This window comes from Lissotriton helveticus, chromosome 9 (genome assembly GCF_964261635.1).
Source record: "Lissotriton helveticus chromosome 9, aLisHel1.1, whole genome shotgun sequence".
In the NCBI taxonomy this organism is placed as follows: Eukaryota; Metazoa; Chordata; class Amphibia; order Caudata; family Salamandridae; genus Lissotriton; species Lissotriton helveticus.
Genome location: NC_136070.1, coordinates 245,891,636 through 245,915,986, shown reverse-complemented (window position 1 = coordinate 245,915,986; position 24,351 = coordinate 245,891,636). Strand labels below are relative to the sequence as shown.

At 42.1% G+C, this 24,351-nt stretch overlaps 1 protein-coding gene across 1 annotated transcript in view; it reads right to left on the bottom strand.

Moving 5' to 3' along the window:
- GCH1 (GTP cyclohydrolase 1) overlaps positions 1-24,351 on the bottom strand; it is a 219,160-nt gene that overhangs the window by 13,857 nt on the left and 180,952 nt on the right. The window contains exons 4-5 of the mRNA XM_078659837.1: positions 17,115-17,146; positions 14,750-14,834 (exon numbers count right to left, since the gene is read on the bottom strand). Of these exons, the coding sequence (XP_078515963.1) occupies positions 14,750-14,834; positions 17,115-17,146 (117 nt within the window). The remainder of the gene's footprint in view (positions 1-14,749; positions 14,835-17,114; positions 17,147-24,351) is intronic.

The following is a 24,351-nucleotide window of genomic DNA, read 5'->3' as shown; positions in this document are numbered from 1 at the left end:
AGGGGAGACGAGCCACATACACGGTCAACCCCCGTCCATGGAAGGCAGCGCCTCAACACCAGGCCGCAGGATCGCCGGTCAGGCCCGGAGAGCCGTCACCGGTCTAATTGCACAGCGGCCTCTCCGACCGAGCCCACACCACCACCAAGGGTCGGCTACAGCGCTCCGCCCCGCCCGGGCGCCGCCGAGGAGTTTCAGGCCCGCCTGCTCCGGAGGCCCCGAAGCGAACAAGGGCGCAGCTCAGGATCCGCGGCACCTAGGAACAGGCGGATCAGACGGTAAGTGCCAGCGAAATGTCATAGTTCCATAGCCTACCAAAGAATACTTCCCGGGGCAGGATAAGAAACAGGATAGACGTTCCAGGCAGGAAAGCGAACGGAGCCGAGCTAAAACGCAGCCATCGGGGACGCGAGCTTGGCTCCTCCCCCCACTTTTAATTTTTTTAATGGTTTAATGTTTTAATTTATTAAAGAATGTTTTATTTATTTTAAATTATTGATAAATATATTTTTTATATAAGTTTAAGAATTAAATAAAGATAATAGTTAATAAATTATTTTTAAGTAAATGTATGCATATGTATAAAATATTATGTTTGTGTGTTTATATTTTTTTATTAGGTTTATTTGTTATATTAAGTTGAAATGTATATTAAATGTAAATTATTTTGTTAAAAAGAACATTTTTAAATATATTTACTATATATTATTTTATTTTACATTTATTTTTAAATTAATATTTTTTACATCTATATTTTTTACCTCAATATTTTTTATTCAATATTTTTGTACTTACCTTTTAAGGTATTGGTGTCGATATTTTTCCAGTCGATATTTTTTTTCCGATATTTGGAACGTCAATGTTTGTTACATTGATCTTCTATCAGTGAACCAATGGTAGGCACTTCAGTGGAAGCAATATTTTTGTAGCCCGAGATTTAGGACTTCAATAATGAGATACGACGTTTTGAAAGCACAACCATTTCTACAATAATTCATTTAAATAGTTTGCACAGGTAAATTTGTTAAGGTGTTTTGCTGTGAACCCTACTTGTCAACTAATTATGAAAAACAAGCTTAGACAGTGGAACCCTACAGAAAAATAGCACCTAACCCGCTATCCCTAATTATTAAGCATATACTGGGAAATAAAACTTGGTAAAACTTGGTTTACCTCTCAGCTCAGGGAAACTCGCCAAAACTGTAAGAGAGCTGAAAGAGCGTGGAGGAAGGAGTATAATCCTCTAGAGAAAATAACACTTAAAAATCTGACTAAATCCTACCACAAGTTGTTGTGGAAAGCAAAAAAATCTTATCTGGAACGGCGCATTGACGATTCAGGTAACTCCTGTAAGGAAATCTTTAAGATTGTCAAGGATTTTACTTCTCCATCCTCAGGCTCTCTTGCCCAATCACACTCAGAACCTTGGCTGATTGAATTGGCGCATTATTTTGTAGATAAGATAACATCTATCCAAGCCTCTCTTGCTGTGTACTCTGAACATACTCAGGCTGACCCACCAGAGGCCCCTTCCGCCTTACAATCTGTCCCAGCCCCCACTCTCTGGGAATTCCCCCCGCTGAGTCTGGCTTCCTCCTTAGACCATCTTACAGGACTGAAATCAGGCTCCCCGCTTGATCCCTGCCCTGTATCGTGCCTCAATAAAATAGCCCCAGCCCTAAATGGCCTCATCAATTCCATCCTCAACTCCTCTCTGTCTTCTGGTATAGTCCCGCGGGCTTGGAAGTGTGCTCTCATTCTTCCACTTAAAAAAAAACCAGCCCTTGATCCCATCATACATGCCAACTATAGGCCAATCTCGCTTCTTCCTGCTCTAGCGAAGGTGGCCGAAAGACATGTGCACAGATCAATCTCAAATTTTATCGAAGAGAACCATCTGTTGCACAACACTCAATCCGGTTTTCGTGCTAACCATAGCACAGAGACCGCGTTACTTGAAGTCACCGTCGCTATTAGAGAAGTTTTGGATGCGGGAGGTAAGGCCATGTTGGCTATGTTGGACTTGTCGGCGGCGTTCGACACCGTTCCCCATGATACCCTCCTAACACGACTCTGGGAATGCGGTCTTCGGGGGACGGTGTGGAACTGGCTGAAATCTTTCCTAGCCGGCCGTCGGCAAACGATCTGGGCGCCCCCACACTCCGCCGCTATGGCACCTCTGGAAGTAGGGGTCCCTCAGGGGTCTATTCTTAGCCCCCTGCTTTTTAACATCTTTCTGGCCCCCCTTGCAGAGGTGGCGGAGTCTTACGGCGCCCAGATCGTGTCCTACGCTGACGACACCCAGCTCTTGTTCACATGTAACAAGAATGAGGTGTTTGACGGGGCTCGCATCAGAGGATGCTTAGAGGCAGTTTTTGGCTGGTTCCGGGGACGCGGCCTGAAATGCAACTCCGATAAATCGGAGTTGCTTTTTTTTGGCTGTGCCACAGAACCAAACTGGAAAAGCTGGTGGCCGCCGGACTTGTTTCCACCTGCAAATGCAAGTGTCAAAGCCAAAAATCTTGGAATCATTGTAGACAAGGACTTAACCTTTGGGCCTCAAATATCTTGCCTTTCTGGGAAATGTTTCGGCATCCTTCGGATGCTTACAAAATTTCTTCCCCTGATTTCAATCAATCATCGTAGGATCATTGTCCAAGCACTGGTAGGGTCCAGATTGGATTACGCAAATGGCCTCTACTTGGGTCTCCCTAAATATCTTGAAAGGAGACTTCAAGTAGTCCAGAATTCAGCTGCTCGGGCTATCTACGGGCTTCCCAGACGTGCTAGTGCCTCTAACCTGTTAAAAGAACTGCACTGGCTCCCTATAGCCAAGAGAGTCCTTTTCAAAAGTCTGACGTTGACTTACAAGGCCCTCCATGATACTGGCCCTTCCTATATTAGGAAACGTCTTGTTTCTTACAGACCTAACAGAGCCTTACGGTCCGCCTCTTTGTTCAAAATGGTAGTCCCGACCATTAAACGCGCTAGACAGGGCGGCCGTTCCTTCCATCACCTGGCTCCCCGTGCCTGGAATGAGCTCCCCCTTTCCCTGAGACAGATTCCCAACCTTATGTCCTTCAGAAAGGCTTTAAAAACTTGGCTCTTCACTAGTTAGGCCCATTGCCTCTCCTTAAGCTCTCTCAGTTATGTTGCCTTCCTCGAAGGACCTCTTCGCCAAAGCGCCGGGACACTCCTTCTGGAGTAGCTGCGCGCTATAGAAGAATCGGTTAACATAACATAACATAACAAATACCCAAGGTTCTGTGTGCACACAGTTAGCGCACCCACTGTCACGGTGCAATCCAATACTGGAATTTAACAATTTCTAACAGGAGCAAAGGTGCACCACTAAAAGATAAACAAGCACTCACCAAATGATCAAATCTGTGTCCTAAGGTGTTTTTTTAAGTTCTTTGTTTATTCAAAAAATTAAAAAAGATCAGGTTGAAACGAACAGCCGACGCGTTTTGTTCAAACAGATGGACTTCTTGAGGGCATCAAGGAGGCACTCTTAAAGTATAACGCCAGAGTGTCCATGGTGGATAAAAACAGCAAGGAAGATGATGAATCCCGTCCACTATAATTATTAAAAGAGTGAAGTAGGCTTCACATGGGTGAGATTAGCCAAAGGCTATAAGTTAGGGCAGTCACCGGTTCCGACTGTAATAAGCCTGGAACCACGGCCCGAAAAAGTCTCCTGTCAAGTGGTGTTGGAACCAGTTATTGCCCTTAATTATAAGGTCCATCTTATCTTGTTGTGACCTGTTGAACTATAATATCTGGACTTACCCTGCCTTTGGCTCACCTCACCTATCCGGTTCTTTCTAAGGATCACCATGCTCACAGTACACGTGTGTATTCACACATCATGGGTCACAGACAACATCCAATAGTAGACAGAACAAGGGAGAGCGACCAAAGACAGCAAAGATATATCACTGGTTTAATATCACCTTGTTCATAACAATGTGCCTTTAGAATAACATAGAAGATGATTGTCACCCAAGAGAAGGAAAATAAGTTTAATGGCGACGAACGTCTGTAAAGCAGAAAAATAATTCACAAACTGTTACTTGCAGCGGACATTATCCGAAATTTAGGATAAAACAGCACAATAATGTAATTGAAATAGACAGGGTATCATTAGGCAAAGGTGAGAAAGCTTACTAAAAGCCGCATTTGTCATGCTGCAGCCAATTTAACAACTGATCATCCCATGCCTCAGGCAAAAAAAGAATCCACTCCTATTAAGCTTCCGTCAAGGGGCTTAATGTCTTGTATAGTCCCTTAGTCAGGCTAATTAAGTGGAATTTAATGTACCTTAGGGAATACAATAATTAATTTTAATGTACTGTAGCCAAGCTAACAGTTAATTTTCAACGGGAACTAGCAAATCTAAAACTGATATCAATATATATTAGTTAAGTAACAAAACATATTTTATTCGACTAATCTAAGTCAATAATTGACTGCAATCTACACTGCAAGGCCAACAGTGTACTTTTCCAGCAGAGGGAGAGAGTTAGACAGAAAATGAGTGGGAGAGCTATGATCGAACCTGAGAGAGCAATGCCATGTTGCAAGATTACACAACAACAGGCAGAGCAGGAAACTGAATGTGAAACTCAGTGAAAGATGAAGGTAGGCACACTACTGTTGTGACTGCTGTCCCTAAATAACCAGGGGTTTGGGTACAATATCCTTCTGTCATTTACCGACCTCTCACTTTACAATATTAGGAACCTGTGTTTACGGTATATTTACTATTGCTTCAGATACTTCATCGTGGATATATTGATGAACTGCTATGTGTTACATGTTTTGGCTTTTTTCTGATTAATGTTTTGGTATGTTTATGTTTATTATACAGGCTTTAGTGTAGAATGCACTTTTACTAATGTGAAAACACATTATGAACTGAGTAAATATGAGAATTAGCGGAATGTAGCTTGTTAGTTTGGTGAGCAACATTTACTTGATTCTTTTTATGCTCTGCCCCTGCTTTGGGATTGCTTTTTCTTTTTTTTTAGGTGGAGCCTGGCAGCACATATGAGGTGCTCTGCGAGGCATGGTGTATTACCTTTGTGGGCTTTGGCCACGCCCATCACTTGCAATTGGCTCCTTGTAGCGCCCCTCATAAAATCTTCCTGTTCTATGGTTCCTTTGTTGTCTCCGTCCCACCTTTAGGCTGTTTGTTTCTGCCCTGGCGACTGACCCAGCTAGGTGGATAAGTTCACTTTTCACCACTTATGCATGTTTGGCACACTACTGTTTGTTTTGCTTCAGCTTGCTCACCGTCCCTACACCACCTACCACTTGCCGCCTTTCATGTTTGTGTCGGCCCCCCCGGCCAGTGTGCATCTGTGAGATTAACAAGAGAAATCGCAACCCACTTTGCGATCCTGTACACATTCGTTGCCAGCGTCCTCTAACATGGCGGTAGACAGACGTTTTAAAAGGGGCCTCCATTATGATAAGCACTGTGCTGTATGCGTTTGCAACATGCAGCGCTCTGCACCTTTGTTCTACAGTTCTTTCATTTTCACACATATTTTTCCCTGAAACCTAGTAAGGTTATACCAATGCTCACTAAACTCCAGCAGCCTCTCTCCTCCCTCACCCTTTGGATTTTAATTATATGTCTTCATTTCTCTCATGCTGTCTATCCAGCGTGGCACTTAAATATGCGCAGGAACCACTGAAGGTTTGCAGTGGCGAGGGCCAAGGGCACATAATGCCCCAAACTGACCCCGAGCACACAGGCCGTAGTGTTGTCCATCTTGTACTCTGATGGCCCGGGGCTGCAATATGCCTCATTTACACCCAATCAATTTCAGGGACTTAATATATGCTGTTTCTCTGAGGGAGATACTACGGTATGTTTTGGGTATGTCATGCCAAAGGGCGTCCCATTGATTAGGTGTTATCTCTCCAGAGTTAACCATATCCCACCAGAATTGGTATGGGAGGGTATGGGCAGGTGTGGGGTATTGAATTGTGCTGTAAGTATTTGAGATGAGCCCATGCGAGCCATCATCGTTACTCACTAATTTTTTAAAAAGAGTATACGATTGAATTATTTCAGGATACACAGTGGGGTGAAGGACCCAATGTTTCAGCTGAAGATGTTGTGTCCTGGCTGTATCAGGTAAGTGGTATTCCGCCTTGCACTGTTTAAAGGTTTTCATATCTGTCTACAAATACATCTCAGAGTGTCCTGCAATCGTTGTCAGTCCAGTCCTTAAAGCATTGGGGGCCAGTGCAGGTGTAAATGCGGAGTTGCACGCAATAGGCGTGTTAGGTGAGGGGAAGGTAGTCAACCCCTTTGTAAGTGCCAGTCTGTCCCAGATGTCGAGGACAGCCTTAGTAGGGGTGGCAATATACACACTTCGATGACAGGCGTTTTTGGGTATCCACGCTAGGTCCCAAAGTGGTCTACAAGTGACAGCTCGACCATGTGGCAAGCGTGGGTGTGAGGTATAAGCCCAGGTACTTAATCTTATTGGAACACCACTGAAATGGGGGCCAATCCAATATGAAGTGCAGTCTATTCTCGTGACATCAGTTCGAAACACAATTAAGGAGGAATTTACATGTGATGGGTGCACTGCAATGCATTTGTTCCCTTATTTTTTGTTGTGTACTTCACTTCTTTGCTACTATTTTCATCCATGATTTTGGTATCTTGCAGTTGGAATTTCTGCTGGATCTACTTCTAGATGCCCCTGCATGCTCTCAACTCTTCCCTGAAGTCAGAGGTAGTCTGGGGCCTTGCTAAACACGTCTGCAATAATATTCCTCTGCAATCAAGAGCTACACGTTTGCCAAGCAGTGTGTTTACACTTTGTGTTTTTCCTCCTAAATGGGACGCTCGTAAGGAGATATTTGACAACGTTCAAGTGTTCTATTAAGTGCAGGGTGACACCATGGTTATTGGAAGGAGTTGCCCTTTACTCTGGATGTCTAGAGGGAAACAGTGTGAAGTACTTGACAAAGTTGTGGGGTTTAAGAAAGAGAGAATGAATTCCTGAAGCCTGGAGTGCATCGACTCCCAGTGGCACATATTTTCACTTGCACAAGAATTTCTCCAACAAAGGTCTCCTTCACCCACTACTCACTTCGGTGCTCTATAGAACACACTCACCTCTCCATGACAAGGAATAAAATACACACAAATGATGGATAAATAAGTTCAAAGAGGGTTTGTTTCTTCATCTCCTCACCTATCTAAGACAGTTCTGAAGCCCCGAATAGGCAGCTTCATTCCAAAGGCTCAAAATCTAGGATATCTGTCCCACTGAACTCAATAACGTAACTTACATTTCACCCTGACATCAACGTTTTCTATCAAAATAACAACCACATAGGCATACTGATTTCTAAAAAACAAGCAATCACTTAACCCATGTTTTTATCAGTCTATTTGGTAACCTATTAGAGTGCTCCCAGCCTCTGTGGCAAACCAGTAACCTGACTAGCAGCACCACCTGAGGGATAACCAATGACAACAGAGCTTAAGCTTTAAAAAGATGCAGCCCTCTCCCTTAAATGAAGAGGCACTATGTATTCCAAAAGTACCCTTTAAATTCCCACTCTTGCATCGCAAGTGAAATTACCAGGCCGTATATATAGGCGGGAGGGTAGGAAGTGAGATGCTGTATATCCCTAAGTTGCTGATGAGTGCGTGGAAGCAAAAAAGGGCCCGAGGGAATAGAAATTATGTTGACCCCGTTGAACACATCCCTCATACTGTTCTTAATGCCCACACTGCCTGGTCTGTAACGGTGTACATGAGCAAATGTCCTTAGCTGCTAGGCCCACATAGCCCCAGCATTGCTTCCATCTGAAAGGTCCATAAAATCTTAATGTGTGACCTGACTTCTCAGAGGTGGAACCACTAGTGGAAGAGACAGAGGCACTAGTCATAGATGAAGAACCAGAGATACATTCTGCAAGATGTTAATTGTAATTGTAAATTGTATTTATATAGAGCCTACAACCCCAGACAAGCCATTGATGTGCTTGATGGCGAGTAACATGCTACTCCAGAAGCGAAGGTTGGAGATAAATAGGTAGTAGATTAGTAAATGTGCTTCTTTTTCCTAGTAGGATTAGTTGTGTTAAAACTGCTTGTACTCTTGAGAGCTCATGTGTTTACGCTTTAAAAATGAAAGAAGTTAAGGATGGCAAGATGTGAGATGTTATTGGGAGTGGTGGATAAGTGTGTCGGTTAGTGGAATGCTTTGGATAGAAAAAAGAGGGGAGAGTTTGAAAAGCATGGAAAAAAGGTTTGGGGTGAGCCAGAGAGTGGAGGAAAAGGAAGGGGTGGATTTTTGTCTTAATTCAATTTTTTATCTGTTTTTAAATATATATTTATATATATAAATTTTTATAAAAGATAAATATGTACATGCACATAGATATACACACACACACACACACACACATCTACATATATAAAGTCACATATAACCGTTATAATTGGTCTTATTATTATCCACTGGAAAAAACAAAGGTTAAAGGGAAGTTATAATTAGGTGAACATTTTGGTTAAAAATACGGTTGTACGCTAACAAACTCACTGAAATTCACCAGTTACAGTTATGTCAAGTAATTATAACACGTACCCTAAAGTATATCTAACTTGCGCCCCGCCATGCACAGTGTTGTTATCAATGATGTAATTTCTGATATTGCAGCGATGTTCTCAATGATGTCACAGGACATGTCTTGAGTCGTGCAATATGTGAAGTAATTAGAAGTGCATGGTGAGGGTGTGAGTTATAGTTAACTGGCCCTACACCCAACCCCCCCTCATGGGCGTACACAACTTATTATGTGATGTAGCAATATAATGAGTGTCAATATAAGTAAGGAAGACCTACTAACTTTGTCAAAGAGTCAGAACACTAAAATATACAAAGAGGGCCTTTTGGCTTTATCAAGGCTTCAGCACATCAACATATATAAAGAAGACCTATTGCCTTTGTCAACAAGTCACTCATAATTATAATCAAATGTATAGTTTATAAATGTACACGTTGCAATATTTAATAAAAGTCATTGCCATACAATATTTTCAAAACAGCCTTAGTGAAAAAACATCAACATGCATTTGAGTCTTTTTAAACATTTTCAGGCCACAAAATGCAAACCTGGAACCCACCACAAGGCATTATTGTGTGCTCCTTGCTGGGGCAGTGAATAATAGATGAGTAGCTTTTTTCTCTGCTCCAGCCCGACTGGAGCAAATGTGTGCTCTCTGCCCAGGAGACTGTGGGCACAGAATGTAGTTTATATTCCCTATCTGCACTCTCCCGAGGAGCGAATACAGCAGTGATCCAGGGATAGGATCCCTGGGACTCTGCTTTGATCGGGATTAAAGTGGATCGGGTCTCTGGAGTCCAACTACAACTCAAGGAGTGGGCCTCAATGCCCTCCTCTGCAAAAATAAAATAGTACCGGGGTATTGGGTACCCGACTACTCGGGTAGGCGCCCCTACATTTTAAAATCATCTCCAGGAGATGGGGTCCCAGGGCTGAAAATAGGCTCAGTGAGAGGGGCACATGCATTTCTCCTAATTTGATAAAAAACAGGTTCCTGGGACCTAAAAATACTGAGGGGGTCATGCACCCCTTTCAATTTATAAAAAATTGGCTCCAGGCAATGGGGTTCCTTATGACTGAAAATGGGTCAGGAGGGGTGCCACACGTTTCTTCTCCCCACAAAATATGAATGCGCTGAACCCCTCCTCTTGGGGGCTTATTTTCAAAACTAGTGGGAGCCAGGTTGTTTATTTCTCTGCGCTATGGATCCGCAGCGTGAGAAAGAAAAATATAATTTTTGGCCCCATGGGCAATCAGTCTGGAATCCCCTGCCCACCAAGCCTAGTGGCTCCTAGGGTGAACTGGGGCCCGACTAGCGAAAAACGTAATTAAAGGGAGTTGGTGCAAGACGCCCCTTCCAGAGCCTTAATAGGCCCTGCTAACCCCATTTCCTGAGGCCAACATCGTAAAAAAGGGAGGGAGTGCGCAGCCCCCTTCCGAGCCTCAAGGGGCCCCGGGACCCCATTCCCCCGCAGGAGAGCCCACCCCTCCCTGAGCCTATTAATGCTCGGGGAGGGAGGCTGCACGGCCTCCCTTCCATTTTGAAGAGAAATCCGGCCCCGGGGGATAGGGTCCCTGAGGCCCTTAAATGCTTATGGAGAGGGGCCATGCACCGCCTTCACATTGATTTGAAAAAAGTCTATGGGTTTCCCGGTGGATGGGGTCCACATGACCCCTAGTGACGCGGGAGGCCTCAGGGGAAGAGGTACCAGGGTCCTTAGTGGATCAGGGAGGTGCGGCCATTCACCCCTCTCCCCTTAACAAAAAAGACCCCGGGGATATGGTGCCAGGGCCCAAAGCGGCTTGGGGAAAAAGGTCATGCGTCACCTCCCTCCACTTAAAAACATAAATAAAGGGCTCAAGGGGAGAGTTCCCGAAGTGGTTGGGGAGGGAGACTGCGGCAATGGATCGGATGCACTGCCAATTACACCACATATTACATCACTCATGACATCATCTATGCTATCATTGATAATATCAGTGCAACATTTGCAAAGAAATTATTAATGACAAACTGTGCATGACGGGTACGTGAGTTATAGTTTCTTAAGGGCAAGAATTATAGTTACTTGGAATAACTCGAACAGGTGAAATCTGTGGCTTTGCATGTTTAAAACGTTATGTTGCCACTGAAACTTTCACCTAACTATAGGGCACGGCGGGGGTAAAAGGGAGGAGGAGGGGTTGGTGCACCATAATTGCGCACGACAGTCTTGGGCCGGCCAAACAGAAATGCACACTTAGCACTTCTGCACCTGGGTGTGTTGTACAGCCGGGTGGCGAACTGTCCCAGGCTCTCAGGCACTGAGACCAATCAAGATGCTGCTGTCATGTTGGTGACAACAGCGTCGTAATTGGCTTAGGGGAGTCTGGGAGCCTGTGTGCTCTGTGCTGCCTGGAGTTCACAGGTAAGTGATGGTTTTAAAATTTTTCACCCCGCCTCACCACCCCAGTTTTGTAGCAGCCGCCACTGCAAATTGGTCTGCATTTTGGTGCTTTCCACTTGCCACTGGCATCAAACTAAGTGTTAAGGGTGCCCACCTGAGCAGTTGGTTTGGACGCAAGCAATAAATCACTTTGGTCTCTCTTTCACTAAACATAACACAGAGGGAGGTTCATTGTTTAATGTCCCACTGCATCTAATTGTCAGGTAAGTTTCCATCTTTACCAGAGAGAAATACCATTCAATTGTTCATATTTTGAAAAGAACCAAGAGCTGGTACTACGTTTTGTGTAAATATGATGTTCTGTAACATAAAAATTCGAATTCTATGTGGATAAGTAACTTGATTAGGAAGTTTTAGGCAGCTTTAAAAACCTCATACATTGCTTTTTTCCTATACTTTCTATTTTATGTTTGCACATCAAAGGTAAAGAATTTTAGTTTTCACCGATCTCGTCTGATTTTCTTACTGGCCTTGAAATAAAAATAGTGTCACTTACAATACAGTACTGGCAGTATAGCAAACCTAGGCAGTAGGATTCTTGCATTTGCCCCTTCTTCACTTTCACCCTTCCCACCCATCTAGAGCTTCCCCTTTCAGCAGTGCCTGCAGCCATCTGCAGTGGGCACTAAACATTACAGCATACAATTAAGCTACGTTAACAGTCCACTGTAAGAGGCTTTGAGATGAGCAAGATGGGCTAGTAGTTTCGGTGTCTGTTGCCAAGTGAAATGTGGCGGGAAAAGCAGAACAGGGGCCAAGGCAAGGTTTTAGGGTGCCCAATATCAAATAGTTACCCAGTCTTGGGAGTTTCCTTTACATTCTGGTACTTGCACTGTTCCAAATATAGAGCTATGCCATCCATGAATCATATATAAGGGAGAGCTTTGGTAGTTTAAGAAGGTGCCCTTTACATGAGCATTAAGTTAAGGAGCTGCAGAGGCCCGGAAGGATATTTTTCGTATCTCTCCCAGGTAGAGGAGCTACCAAAAGGGACTTGAGGGAGTCCGGACCTACTGACTTATGAATCGATGACTGTGGGAGCTAGGAACTGCTGGCTGAAAATGTTGCTAGGCCCAGGTGAAAGGAAAGTTCTTTGAAAAATCCTTTCCTTCTTTCTTGCAACAGCCATAATAGTTAATGACCTGTTCATTACTGCATCGTACATAAGAAACGTGATACCAAGATGTTCCATTTGGGATTAGATAGTTAGAAGTCATACAATTAGATGTTCAAATACCATGTAAATATGTGCAAACAGTGCATGCAGAAACAATTGATCATTCAATGTGCAGTTTTGTAATTTATAAACACAGTTTTATTTAAAAATATGTTCCCCAAATAAAAGTGAACTGTTATCACTGCATTGGTTGCATGCAGAACTCTGTAACGAAGGCTGAGTTGTGCCATTGGTTGCAAGCAGATATTCCTGTTTCTCTATCCATGTTTATAAGGAAACCCAGCGGTAGAGCAAACAGATAAGCAACAAACTCTTTCAAATGAGCCAGACCCAAAGAAAGTGAAAACAATGTTTTCTATGTGGTGGGGAAGAAAAATATCTTTTTGTGGGGTGTACAAAAGAGAAAGTTACTAGTCTCCTTCGAAAAGAGAAGGTACATTTTCTGAAAAGATGACACCTGGAGAGGCACTATAAAACCCGGCATTCCAGTTGTAAAGAAAACTTTACAATGTCATAAAAATACTTCGCTCTGCAAAGTGGCATTATTGAAGTTATTCCTTATATCACAATTAAAAGCTCTTTCTGAGTCAGATGAATTAATCTGTGGCTGTAAAAGAGGCATCGTTTAAGTCATAAAGTCATAAGTCAGATGCTTTTGTAGAGCGCACAAATCACGGTTCGGTTTCAGGGCGCTTAGCAGCGAAGAACAACAACCTTGACAGAAGCTGGAGTCTGATGTCACAATGGATTATTTTGGGAAAAGCCAGGTTTTTAAGTTTTTATGAAATGACTGGTGGTTGGTGATTAACAAAAGATGGGGGGGGGGGGTAGTTCAATGCAGAGTTGAGGAGCCACCTAAGAAAAAGATCGACATCCATTACGTGACGTCCAAGCCCGTGGCTGAACCAGGAGAGATTTTGAGCTGGATCTTAATGATCTTTTAACATATGCTACTTGCAAAACATAAAACTTCATTTACAGAGGCAGAGCTGGTTAAGAAAAGTTTTGTTTCAGCAGCAGACATTTCAATTTCCAACTATTCTAATAAATCTAACATTATGAAGGAAATCAGTGCTGAGTGTTTCTATATGTGAAAGCAGTAGGTGACAATGTTCTAGAGCAGGTCATAAATGCTGTGAGAAGGCCCGCCTCCCTCTTGCTTTAGCATTGCTTTTGATTAGTCAAAGGATGCTTGTCATGTGGCTCAATTAATTGTTTGGAAGAGCTATTTGTACCAAGCAATCATGAGCTCCACTGCCTTTTTCATTGCACCGTTATGCAAAAGCAGAAGATGCATTATTCAGCTTGTGTAATTTCTTCCAATCACACCACATTTAACTGTTCTGTAAGTGTCCCTACAAAGGAGGCCCCGTCCATGATAAGTTATGCGAGAAGACTTCAAAGTTTGCTGGGAAACAGCTTCCATCATCTACTTTCTTTGACGATCAATTCATTATCCAACAAGAAACAGTGTCCACAAAAGTAAAACAAGGACAAGTAAATGATGTAATGAAGCATTTTTTACACGCAAAACGCACTCAACCACAGACACTTCACAGTACTGCTGCAGGATACAGAAACAGACTATGCAGGCCTGTTGCTGCCTACAGAGATAAGGTGGGAGCAATGACAAAGTTCTGGAAAAGGCTTATTGCTTTGCTCCCAGAAATTGAACAGTTCTTAATCATTCAAGGACAGTCTGACCAGAAAGGCTTGAAAAGGCCCACCATGCCCCATTTTCTCTTTAGTATTCACACATTTCAGCTGTCTCAATCCCGCACTTCAAAAGCCGATGACAACTGGTGTCATTATGATGTGATCCAAGTATTCTTTCAAAAGCAAACCGACAGCCATAAGATGCAGATTTCACCCTTTTTCCTAAACTGCAGGCTTTAACCAGGAGTGCTGAGAATGCAGCCAAGCCCCAAACTCTGTACTTATCTCAATGGTATTTCTGGAAACGCCAAGAGGTGATTTCCTCCAGTTCAGAATTCTTTAGGCTAATAGAAACACGTGGATGATCAGGGCAAGGAATCTTGAAGCTGTCAAACTTACTGGTTTGAAAAGGGCACAGTCTAATACAGAGCACGAAGACATGAAGCACAACTGTTCTTAAAGCCTCTTCAATGGGTAAGGGACCAGATGAATTCTGGCAAATTGTGCACTCTAAAAATTCCAACAGCCATTTTCTTTGGCATAAAAAATAATATGTATGTTCGCTTTAAAGTATGTATGCAAGTGTTTGTTTTCCTCAATGGATGATCTAAAAATAAACTAAGAAACAAACTGAATGACGTACATATGGATTAGCTCGCGAGACCCGCAGTTTCTGAAAAAGTTCCAGAGTATGGGTAGTGGATATCGGATATGAAATGGAAAATTACCTTGTAATATGTACCCACATTTTCATATTAGTATGTATCTACATATTTTGACAGCCTATATTGTTGATCTCTAATCACCTTATTTACAGTGTTATATCTCCAGATAAATGAAGAACCAAAAAATCACTTACGTCGCTTCAATAACAACTCCCACTCCAGCAGGCTTTAACGCTTCTGTTATTGCAACTGCAATTTGCTTTGTTAGGCGTTCTTGAACTATAAATACAAGATGAAACAACATGTTTTTATTTCCATCATGGTTAATATACTCAGCTTTAAACAGGAAATGCTACTTTTTACTGGTGGGTACAGCTTTTCCACAGATCCATTTTAGAAGTACTCTCACTTACAATCAAGAGATTTAAGTGAAATATTTTATTTATGTGCACCTATTATCTGTCACTCACAAATTTCACAGAAACCAAAATTCGGAAAATACATGACGAAAATGAGTTTAGAAAATTATAGCATAGTTTAAAACCAACTATACAGCTAATTGTCTTATTGTGCCATCATTCAAAAACTTGCTAATCTTCTTCATACCCTTATCTGTAAAACATTGCCTCTTCTTACAATTAACTCTACAACATAATTTTCTCTTCTGGCCATTACCTCTACATGGCCATTACCAATTCTGACACTGCGTATATAATAAAAAAAAAAAACGTTGTGGGTTTTAGGATTAGGGTTAGTAACAGGGTATCAGGGTTAGGGTAATGACATGTTTTAAAAACATCATATTTAGTACATGAATTATTTTTCATTGATTTAAAAACAGAGGAGCCTATGCACAAGCTGGATTTTAGAGTATGGGGCCTAATGGCTAGAGCAATTGACCTGGAAGCTGGGGAACTGGGGTTGAGTCTCGGCAGGGAAGCTGAACATCCTGTGATTGTGGGCAAATCACTAAATCTCACTGTGCCTAACAAAATGAAAGTGTCCCTCTGTAGCGCAACTGGTCCTCATGCAAAGCACTCTGATACCTTCGGGTCAAGTTCACCCTATATAAAACAAAAACAACAACAAAAAAGAATTACTGCTAACGTACTACAAAATGCTATTTGGAAACTTACATGCAGAGGTTCTCGATCTGTCTTTTTTCTTTTTTTTTCTTTGCAGAGAGCTAAAGAATGATGATGGATTACACTCAGATCAGTTGACTGGGGTGAGTGCTTGCAATGTTCAACACTCCGTCCATCATCCCCTATTGGTTTTGCTTTGTTCCCCCTAAGTTGGCAGGGTATGCCCAGACGTGGGTCCCTTGCTAACTGGGTTCAAGCAAGCCTGGCTGATGATGGCTGATTAGCCAGAAACCGGTCCCAGGATGCTTGTTTCCGTTCCAGGGAAGACATGGCTTGGCAGTTCAGGCTGGACTGTTCCCATGAGGCACAGGGTCAGACTGATTTACATATGGCCATGTCTGAACTGGGGTGGCGGAGTGAGCTAAACAATGATGATGGATTAATCCCAGATCAGTTGACTGGGGTGAGTTCTTGCAATGTTCAACACTCTATCCATCGTCCCCTTTGGTTTTCTGCACATGAAATTAACATTACCGAACTGTAACCATCTTCTAGTGGTCTATGGGAAATAACTTTGTTGACTCGGTTCTACGAGCTGGAATTCCACATAGATATCTCTATTCTGAGGGATTAACACTCACATTTACCACCTGCTATGTGAACGTGGACAAGTAATGGGCAGTAGTGTTCAACAAAAAGTAGGGGAAGGAAGCCAAACAAGGGGCCATTGTAGTGACCCCCCCTCCCCCCCCCCACTTGCTGAAAAAAGATCCTTGGGCAGGAACAGGAATAGAGGCTTGGGATGTTCTGATAGGTTAACCAAGACGAAAGTCTAACTTTATGACTTTAGGTATACATAAAGGGAATTTACTACTTGTAAATGCCCTATGTGAATACCAAAAGTTGAGCTTTATGACTTTCGGTGTTAACAAAGGGCATTTACGAGTACTAAATGTCCATTGTGAATACCAAAAGTAGCAAAGTTAGACTTTCGTCTAATTTTACCTTTGTGAATCGGGCCCTCATGTTTTTTTACCAGCTAGAATCACCTTGATGAGGTGGCCTAGTATGCCAAGATGGAAGACCTCTGTGCTTGACTCATAGTGAACGCCATAGATGTAGAAACAGTGACTATAGATATCTCCGAGCGAACCAATATGGTCTTTGCAAATACTTTTGAAAGCGTGACTGATTATATCCTTGCTCACGCTCCATTTTGACAATGAGCAGTAAAAGATATGTGAAAAATGGTGCTACCTACATTGAATAAAAAGTCAAAAGAATGGGACAACTTTTTTTGCAGAAAAAAGAGAGAACAGCAGTGTGCCCAATGCACATACAGCAACATTGTTGAAAATTGGCTTCAACTGATATGTGAGAAACAGTTGCATGATATGGAGAGGATTTAAATATTGTCTGATAGTCTTTATATTAGCACCGACAGGCATTGAGGAAGCATAAATATATTGTTTACCTTGTAGTCGTCTACTGTATATTTCCACAATCCTGCAAAATAAGGACAATGATTAATTGGAAGAAAAAATAAACAATAACCAAAGCAGTCCTTCAGCAAAGAGATAGACAGACAAGAGTGATGGCAGCGGACCCTATCTGTTCATACGGGACACAATGATGTTGGAATTGGCAGTCAACAGGCAGTCAAGGGAATTATCAGAGGGAGAATAAAACCTGGAGTATTTTCAAGGTATCAGCTATTCACATGCTCAAAAATGACGGGGTGTGTCTAGCCAGCAGGCTATCTTTGGAGTCAAACAAGTCTTCAATCAAAAAGTCAACCCTGATGTGACTCGTGCCCAGAAGAGCAGCAGACATTTCAATATCAGACCTTCTGGCATCAGCGACAAGGTCTATGATGTTGCCATCTCAATGAGTTGCCTGCTCTTTGGCATGTGCTGCTGGTGTCTCCTGTGGAGTTTCCGGCATCCCCAAACTGGATTTCTTCCAAATCAACTATGTTATGGAGCAAGTTCAAAACTTTTGAAATGTCATCTTAGACCATTCACTATATCTGCAGCCAATTTGTTATTCATTTTGAGTTGTTCTTCTGTTATGACCAGTCACTACCCTACAACTCATGTACACTTTCCATTTCACGTTTTCCATTTGAGCATGTGGTCTTTTTTGGATATTGATTAACCATAAAATATTGTCATAAACTTGATTACTGATGGAGTACTCTATGGAACAATGAGACTTTCAACCATACATGTTGTTTGGGAATACTTTGACTGATCCCCTTACATATCACCTAAAATGTAATAAGTAACTCTGAAGGAACCACTGTTTTCACTACTGCCCACCCGCTTGATGGTTTTACTGCAAAGTGGCCTATTCACCCATTTCTTGACCACCCTGGCTGTTTTGGTTTCTTTGTGACCACAGCCAGCAGTACCCATCAGGAGTGGCCTTTGACCGCATCAATCACATTGAAGTCTTCCAAATACTTGAGTTCCTTTTTGGCATTTATAGTGAAAGAATGAAGGAACCAACAGTGATGTAATACACCGGTTGCACCTTTTGATCTACATAAAAAAAGTTTCACCTTCCTTTTTTTTTTGCTCAAATCACCGAACGGCCCATTATATTCTTTGAAAATAATGGACAGAGTGTGAATGCCAGCTGCATTGATAAATATCTGCACCAATCATTCTGTGTACCAGCACTGTTGGCAGGTTTAGAAAGACCTTCAAAAATGTTTGAGGAGGTTTCTGCGCTTGCTTAAATCAGTTTTGCAGTTTCAACCTGCCAAACTGCTCTCCTGACATTTCAGTGGCCATGAGTCGCCTCTGGCCCTTCAATGTTGCATTCGTGCAAAATGCTAATTGGAGTGAGATCACTATTTAAACTGATTCACAACCAAGAAAATCACAAAATAAATTGTGATTATTTCCTGCATTCCTTCTACCTGCTTTGTTGAGAAGCTTCTTTTTAACAACAACCTTTGCAAAGAAGCTTTCGATGTTGGTAGCTTTCGCAACTGGACGCTCTTGAGGCCTCCTCATCTTTAACACGGCCTTCAGATACACTCCTTGTTCTCATAAAGAAGCCAGAATAGTTTCAGAGACTGCCAGGCCTGGACCACCTGAGCAGGCACTTCATCTTCAGAGTTAGCCTTCAGTTGATTTCCCCTTGCCTTACTTTGCTTGTCACCAAGCACTGCCCAAAATGTGCAATAAAAGCTGTCATCACTGCAATGGCATGGTCATGCCAACGTCAGATATCCTATCCACTTCCAAAGTCACAAAGTCCAAGATAAACATGCGCTTTGCCATCATGACCATCCCCTGAGTTGCCAAAAAGATCACTACCGTACTGCACCACCCAGAGTTTCCACAGGTTTGCGTCTATTCACATGAAGTCTGAACATAACCAGACCTTTAGGGTTCTTGCTTCAGCCAAAGCAGTGAGAGGTTCTTCTGTTTATACCAAGGATGTGAACTCCAGAAACTCTGATTTATTAATGTTTAACAAATAAAGCAAACATGCTGTGCTTAAAGCACCCTCCTACACAGAGGTGGAGAATATCCTTTAGCACAATGACCCATCCATTATCAGCTTGAACTTCATTTATAGGTCGAGCTTGCATAAGACTGTTGGGTAAATAATTGAAAAGGAAGCGGGCTGATTTGCAGACATTGGAGCTGCAGTGGAAAGTACTAATAGTGTATCTTCTATCTCCTATTAGCCCTCATCATATGCTCCCTCTTCCTGCTGAAGTCAATTACTGCATGGAAGGGATCGAAAAATCATCAACACCCTCAGCTGAGGGCAGTAACACTTAATTAATGGCACAGTTTATGCTGGAGATGGGCATTGTTAAATAGCGATCTGAAAAAATAACTTTTATAGCCCACTTATCTATCTCGCTAAATTTAAAAACATTCTGTGTGCACAATTTTATTTCAAAGAGGCTTGAATGTTGTCCTTTAATGTCCTTTTAATGACACACATCAGTAACAACTCATGAAGACACCACAAAGATAAATCGGAATATAAAAACACTGTAAGAAAACAGAAAATTTTCCAGCATTCAAATTTTTCCATTTCTCAGTGCCCCCTTAGACAGATGCAAGATCTTTTAGTTTTCAATATATCATTAATAACTTTCTTCTGTGTGCTTTTAGTTTTCTTTGTTTAATCTTGTTGTTAACAAATGTAACTTCAGCTCATGGAGTTATCATGTTTTACAGTTTGGATTGGTTCTGTATGTCTCTTTTATTATTTCACCTACACTGCCCTCATACAACGGATGGAGTTATTGCCATGAGCTAGGTGTCTTCATGACCATATGCTTCATTAACATCTACCCTCCCTTCCATTTTCCAACAAGACCAGTCTGCTGTCATTCCAGTCTCCACCTCCATGACGTACTACATACTTGCAAACGTTTAAATACTTTTGAAATATCACTATCCCAGAAGACTCTACAAGCAAGACTTTGAAGGGATATTTCACAGAAATCCCATACTCATTAAAACCCACATCAAACAAGAGACTATAGTCTTCATAAAATAAGGTTTAGACTTTCAACATTTAACCTCACATAAATGGAATTGAAATAAAAAGGAATACCCGATAATAAGGGATTGAAAACTGCAGGAATTTAAAAGACCGAGTAAGAATCTGAAATAAGGGGATTTTTTGCAGGGTATGCAATTAAACTATTTTTATTTTAAGCAGAGACGAATTAAAATACTTGGAAACTAAGCGATAACATTACTTTCCCACTCAACTGGAAGTTATAGCATGCCCAATGAAAACTGAGGCGCAATTGTGAGCCAACGGACCATAACCTTGAGCTAGAGTGTGGTGCTCATTGCTCACTTTGCCACTGGATTCAAGCTAGCCTGGCTGATGAGGGTTATGAACCCGAAATCCGTCCCAGGATGCTTGTTTCCGGTCCAGGGAAGACATGGCTTGGCAGTTCTAGCTGGACTATTCCCATGAGGCACAGGGTCAGACTGATTTGCATATGGCCATGTCTGAACTGGGGTGGTGGAGTGAGCTAAAGAATGATGATGGATTAAACCCAGATCAGTTGACTGGGGGTGAGTGTTTGATTTGCTCAAACGCTCCGTCCATCATCCACTTTGGTATCGCTTTGTTTGCCCTAAGTTGGCAGGGTATGCCCAGACGCGGGTCCCTGCTCACTTTGCCACTGGATTCAAGATAGCCTGGCTGATGAGTTATGAACCCGAAACCGGTCCCAGGATGCTTGTTTCCGGTCCAGGGAAGACATGGCTTGGCAGTTCGGGAGGGACTGTTCCCATGAGGCACAGGGTCAGACTGATTTGCCTATGGCCATGTGTGAACTGGGGTGGTGGCGTGAGCTAAAGAATGATGATGGATTAAACCCAGATCAGTTGACTGGGGGTAAGTGTTTGATTTGCTCAAACGCTCCGTCCATCATCCCCTTTAGTATCGCTCATTGATATGTACCCCATAACCATGAGCAGAAAGCTGGAGCAAGGTGTTTACTGCTACAAAGACACTGGGGTGGGTAGGGTACAGGAAAAATTAAAGAAAAATTGAGTATTAACATTTCCTGCCACAGAGCTATAATTGCAATGGGTAAGTCCAGACATGGGTCCTGTGCTCACTTTGCCACTGGACCCAAGCTGCATCCAATTGAAGAGCCCCATGTAGGGTGAAACTGGTCTAGGGATGCTTGTGGTCCAGTTCAGAGGGAACCTGGTGTGGCAGTTTGGACTGTACTATTCCTATTGGAGCAGGATCAAGGCACATTTCTATATGGCATGTCTAATCCATACATGCCAACAAACGCGATTAGGTGGTAGACTCATGATATTTTTGAGTCCCAAAGGGCTTTATGGTTGCTGCCTCACACCTAACATGCTCTTCATTAAATGTAAGACAATGGAGAAAGTACATTTATCCGATTTGTTTTCAAAATCACATTTGTTTCAGTTTCAAAAAGTTGCCATGTATGGCTAATCTGAGGTGGCATTGTGTGCAAAAAAAGATGGACTGGGATGCACCATGAGTAATTACCAGTGGCTGGGATTAATGCGAGCATCCCACCCATCACTTTTTGTCTACTTCAGTGTGACCCTAAAGGCCCCGAGTATATCCAGACATGGGTTCCATGCTCACTCTGCCTTTGAAACAAAGCAGCAGCAGAGACTGAAGAGCCCCCAACTAGGGCGAAACAAGTCTTGGGGTGCTTGTTTTCTGGTTTGGGGAGGACCTGGCTAGCTAGTTCAGACTGGACTGTTCCAATTGGAGCATGATCCAGGCTGATTCATATATTGCTGGGTCTATTTTAAGGTGGTATTGTGTACAAGAAAATGATGGACTGAGATGGAGAGGCTGAAATTAATTCAAGCATCCCACACAACACTTTTTTGTTTACTTCAGTATAGATCTATTTGCGATCACAACACTAAATTATGCAGATTTGTGATACAGGCCCCATATGCTGCAAGAAAAGTCTTGTAGAGCCCAAAAATAGTGTTGAGTATAGGAAATGAGAGAGGAGATACCCCCAGGCATCATTGTTGTGAAATAAGCTGCAAATGTTAAAGATTAAAAAGAAATCACTAACAACTTAGGTCTAGTAATTAGATAGTTCTTAGTATAGAGATATAAGTAGAAAAACCGTGATGAATTGAACTATTGACAGCATAATAATTGAAGTTTTAATATTCAGAAAATCAATTGAGGTGGTTCATGTAATAGCCTAATTATCATGTGCACGTGGAATGCTATATTGTTTACTCAGACACACAATTTCCATGTAATTTCTATGGACAATAACAATGTGAAATGTAATTTCACCTCAAGAGGGGATTATTCCCAAATAGGGGAAGGAGTTTATGTTATGAACAGATCGAAAAACCGAAACAATATAAATTGTGGAAGATTGTAAAGTCGCACAGGAAATAGTGAATTTGAGAAATTGTGAACAAAACAGAGAATCGCTATCTTGTTTTGCAAAATGTGCATCGACTTCAAGATAGAAATTGTTGAACATAACATCCCTGTCTACTTCTAGTCAGAGCTTTTCCCTGCCATCCAGTCAACAATCAAAGGTCACAAACAGTTGTAAAGTAATCAACAATCTTGCAATCCCTGCAAATCCCAGCCCAGTCTCCAATTGGAAATATAAGCAGGATTTTCTTTTTAAATCTAGAGGAATGAGGTCCAAATTAAGGTCTTAATCCTACTTTGAATATGATCGATAATTTTAGTTGGGATTCTAATTGGGAGATCTTGACGTACATTTATCAGGCAAGACATTATGTTCAGTTTTAGACTAATAATCCTACAAATACAAATAAAGAACAGACCATGTCTCCAAGTCAGCAAATAATAAGTTCAGTGGAGGCGAGATATAATTTGTATACAATGGGTGATAATTATTTGTGAGGTTAATTCATTAATACTTTATGGAAGGATAATACGAGGACCAGTAATTAGCACATCTCACTACATGTTAGTCGTGGTGAAATATTTTCGCATTAGTTTTTACCCAAGACCCCTCATGAGCTCCGAAGTCTCTTTGAAGGTCTTATAATTCAAAAATACAAAAGAACAGACATACATTGACAGGTGCACAGTCAGAGGCTTCCTTTATTTCCATCTTAATGGAGAATGAATTAGCAGTTAGGTATTTGATGATGACAAGAAAACAATTCTACAGCATCTCCTGTGCTCTGATGATAAAAATAAGTGGTCTTTTGCACTCAGATTTAGTAGTCTACAAATGTTTACCAAACCCTGTTACTAAAGACAATTGATCTTTCGGATTTCTGATGATGTATGTGCAGCTGTTGTGGGCAGCACTATATCTTTCATTGCTTCTTATTCCTGTTGCGCTTGAAGCATGTCAATGACCATAGTTTGCCCCACAAGGGACTCATAGCTTCTGCATGAAATGATATCAGTCACTGAGCAAATTCAATTTTACATTTTCATGCACTTTGGTCCAGGGGACGAGCCACCATTACCATGAGATTGGGAAAAGAACTGATGCCAGGTTGGGCCAGCTTGGTACTATGAAAGTCTGAGTTCTGGGGCAAGAAGATGTCAATGTGTAAAATATGCTGGGGAGAGTCCAAAGCAGCATGTGGGGAAACTGTAGAAAGTTCCTGCTATTTGTGAGAGACAGGGGAATATCCTGGTACAGCAAGGATTCACTGGGATCCAGAATTTTGACTCTTGCATTGGATATGCCTGACTCTCTGACTGCCTTTCCCTGGCAAGTGAGTGGCTGGAGGTCAGAAATCTCTGACTTATTACAAAAACTGTACAGTAATATGTTGGAACTGACTAGGGGGACAACTTGGCACTTAAGTAGTAATATTGGAGGACATCCCTGATTGTTTGGGGATAAACAAATTACACTGAAAAGAAGGTAGGAGATTGGGTATACCAAGTCCTGGCACTATTTTGGAGCTACCAAATTAATTAATCTTCAACAAATGTGCGGACAAAGGCAACCTAACATCATGATGTAGAAAAGGATCAAGGTTCTGCTTGGTCTACAACAAACCCTATCACTATGGTGGGGAAATGGTAATAGCCCCCAACACTATGGTGGGAGATGTGAGTAGGTCACAGCACTATGGTGGGGAACTGGGACAGACTACAACATTGCACTGGGGAGGGACACAGAAGTAGACAAACACTTGCGTGCTGAAATGGGAGCAGTTCTCAACACCATGGTG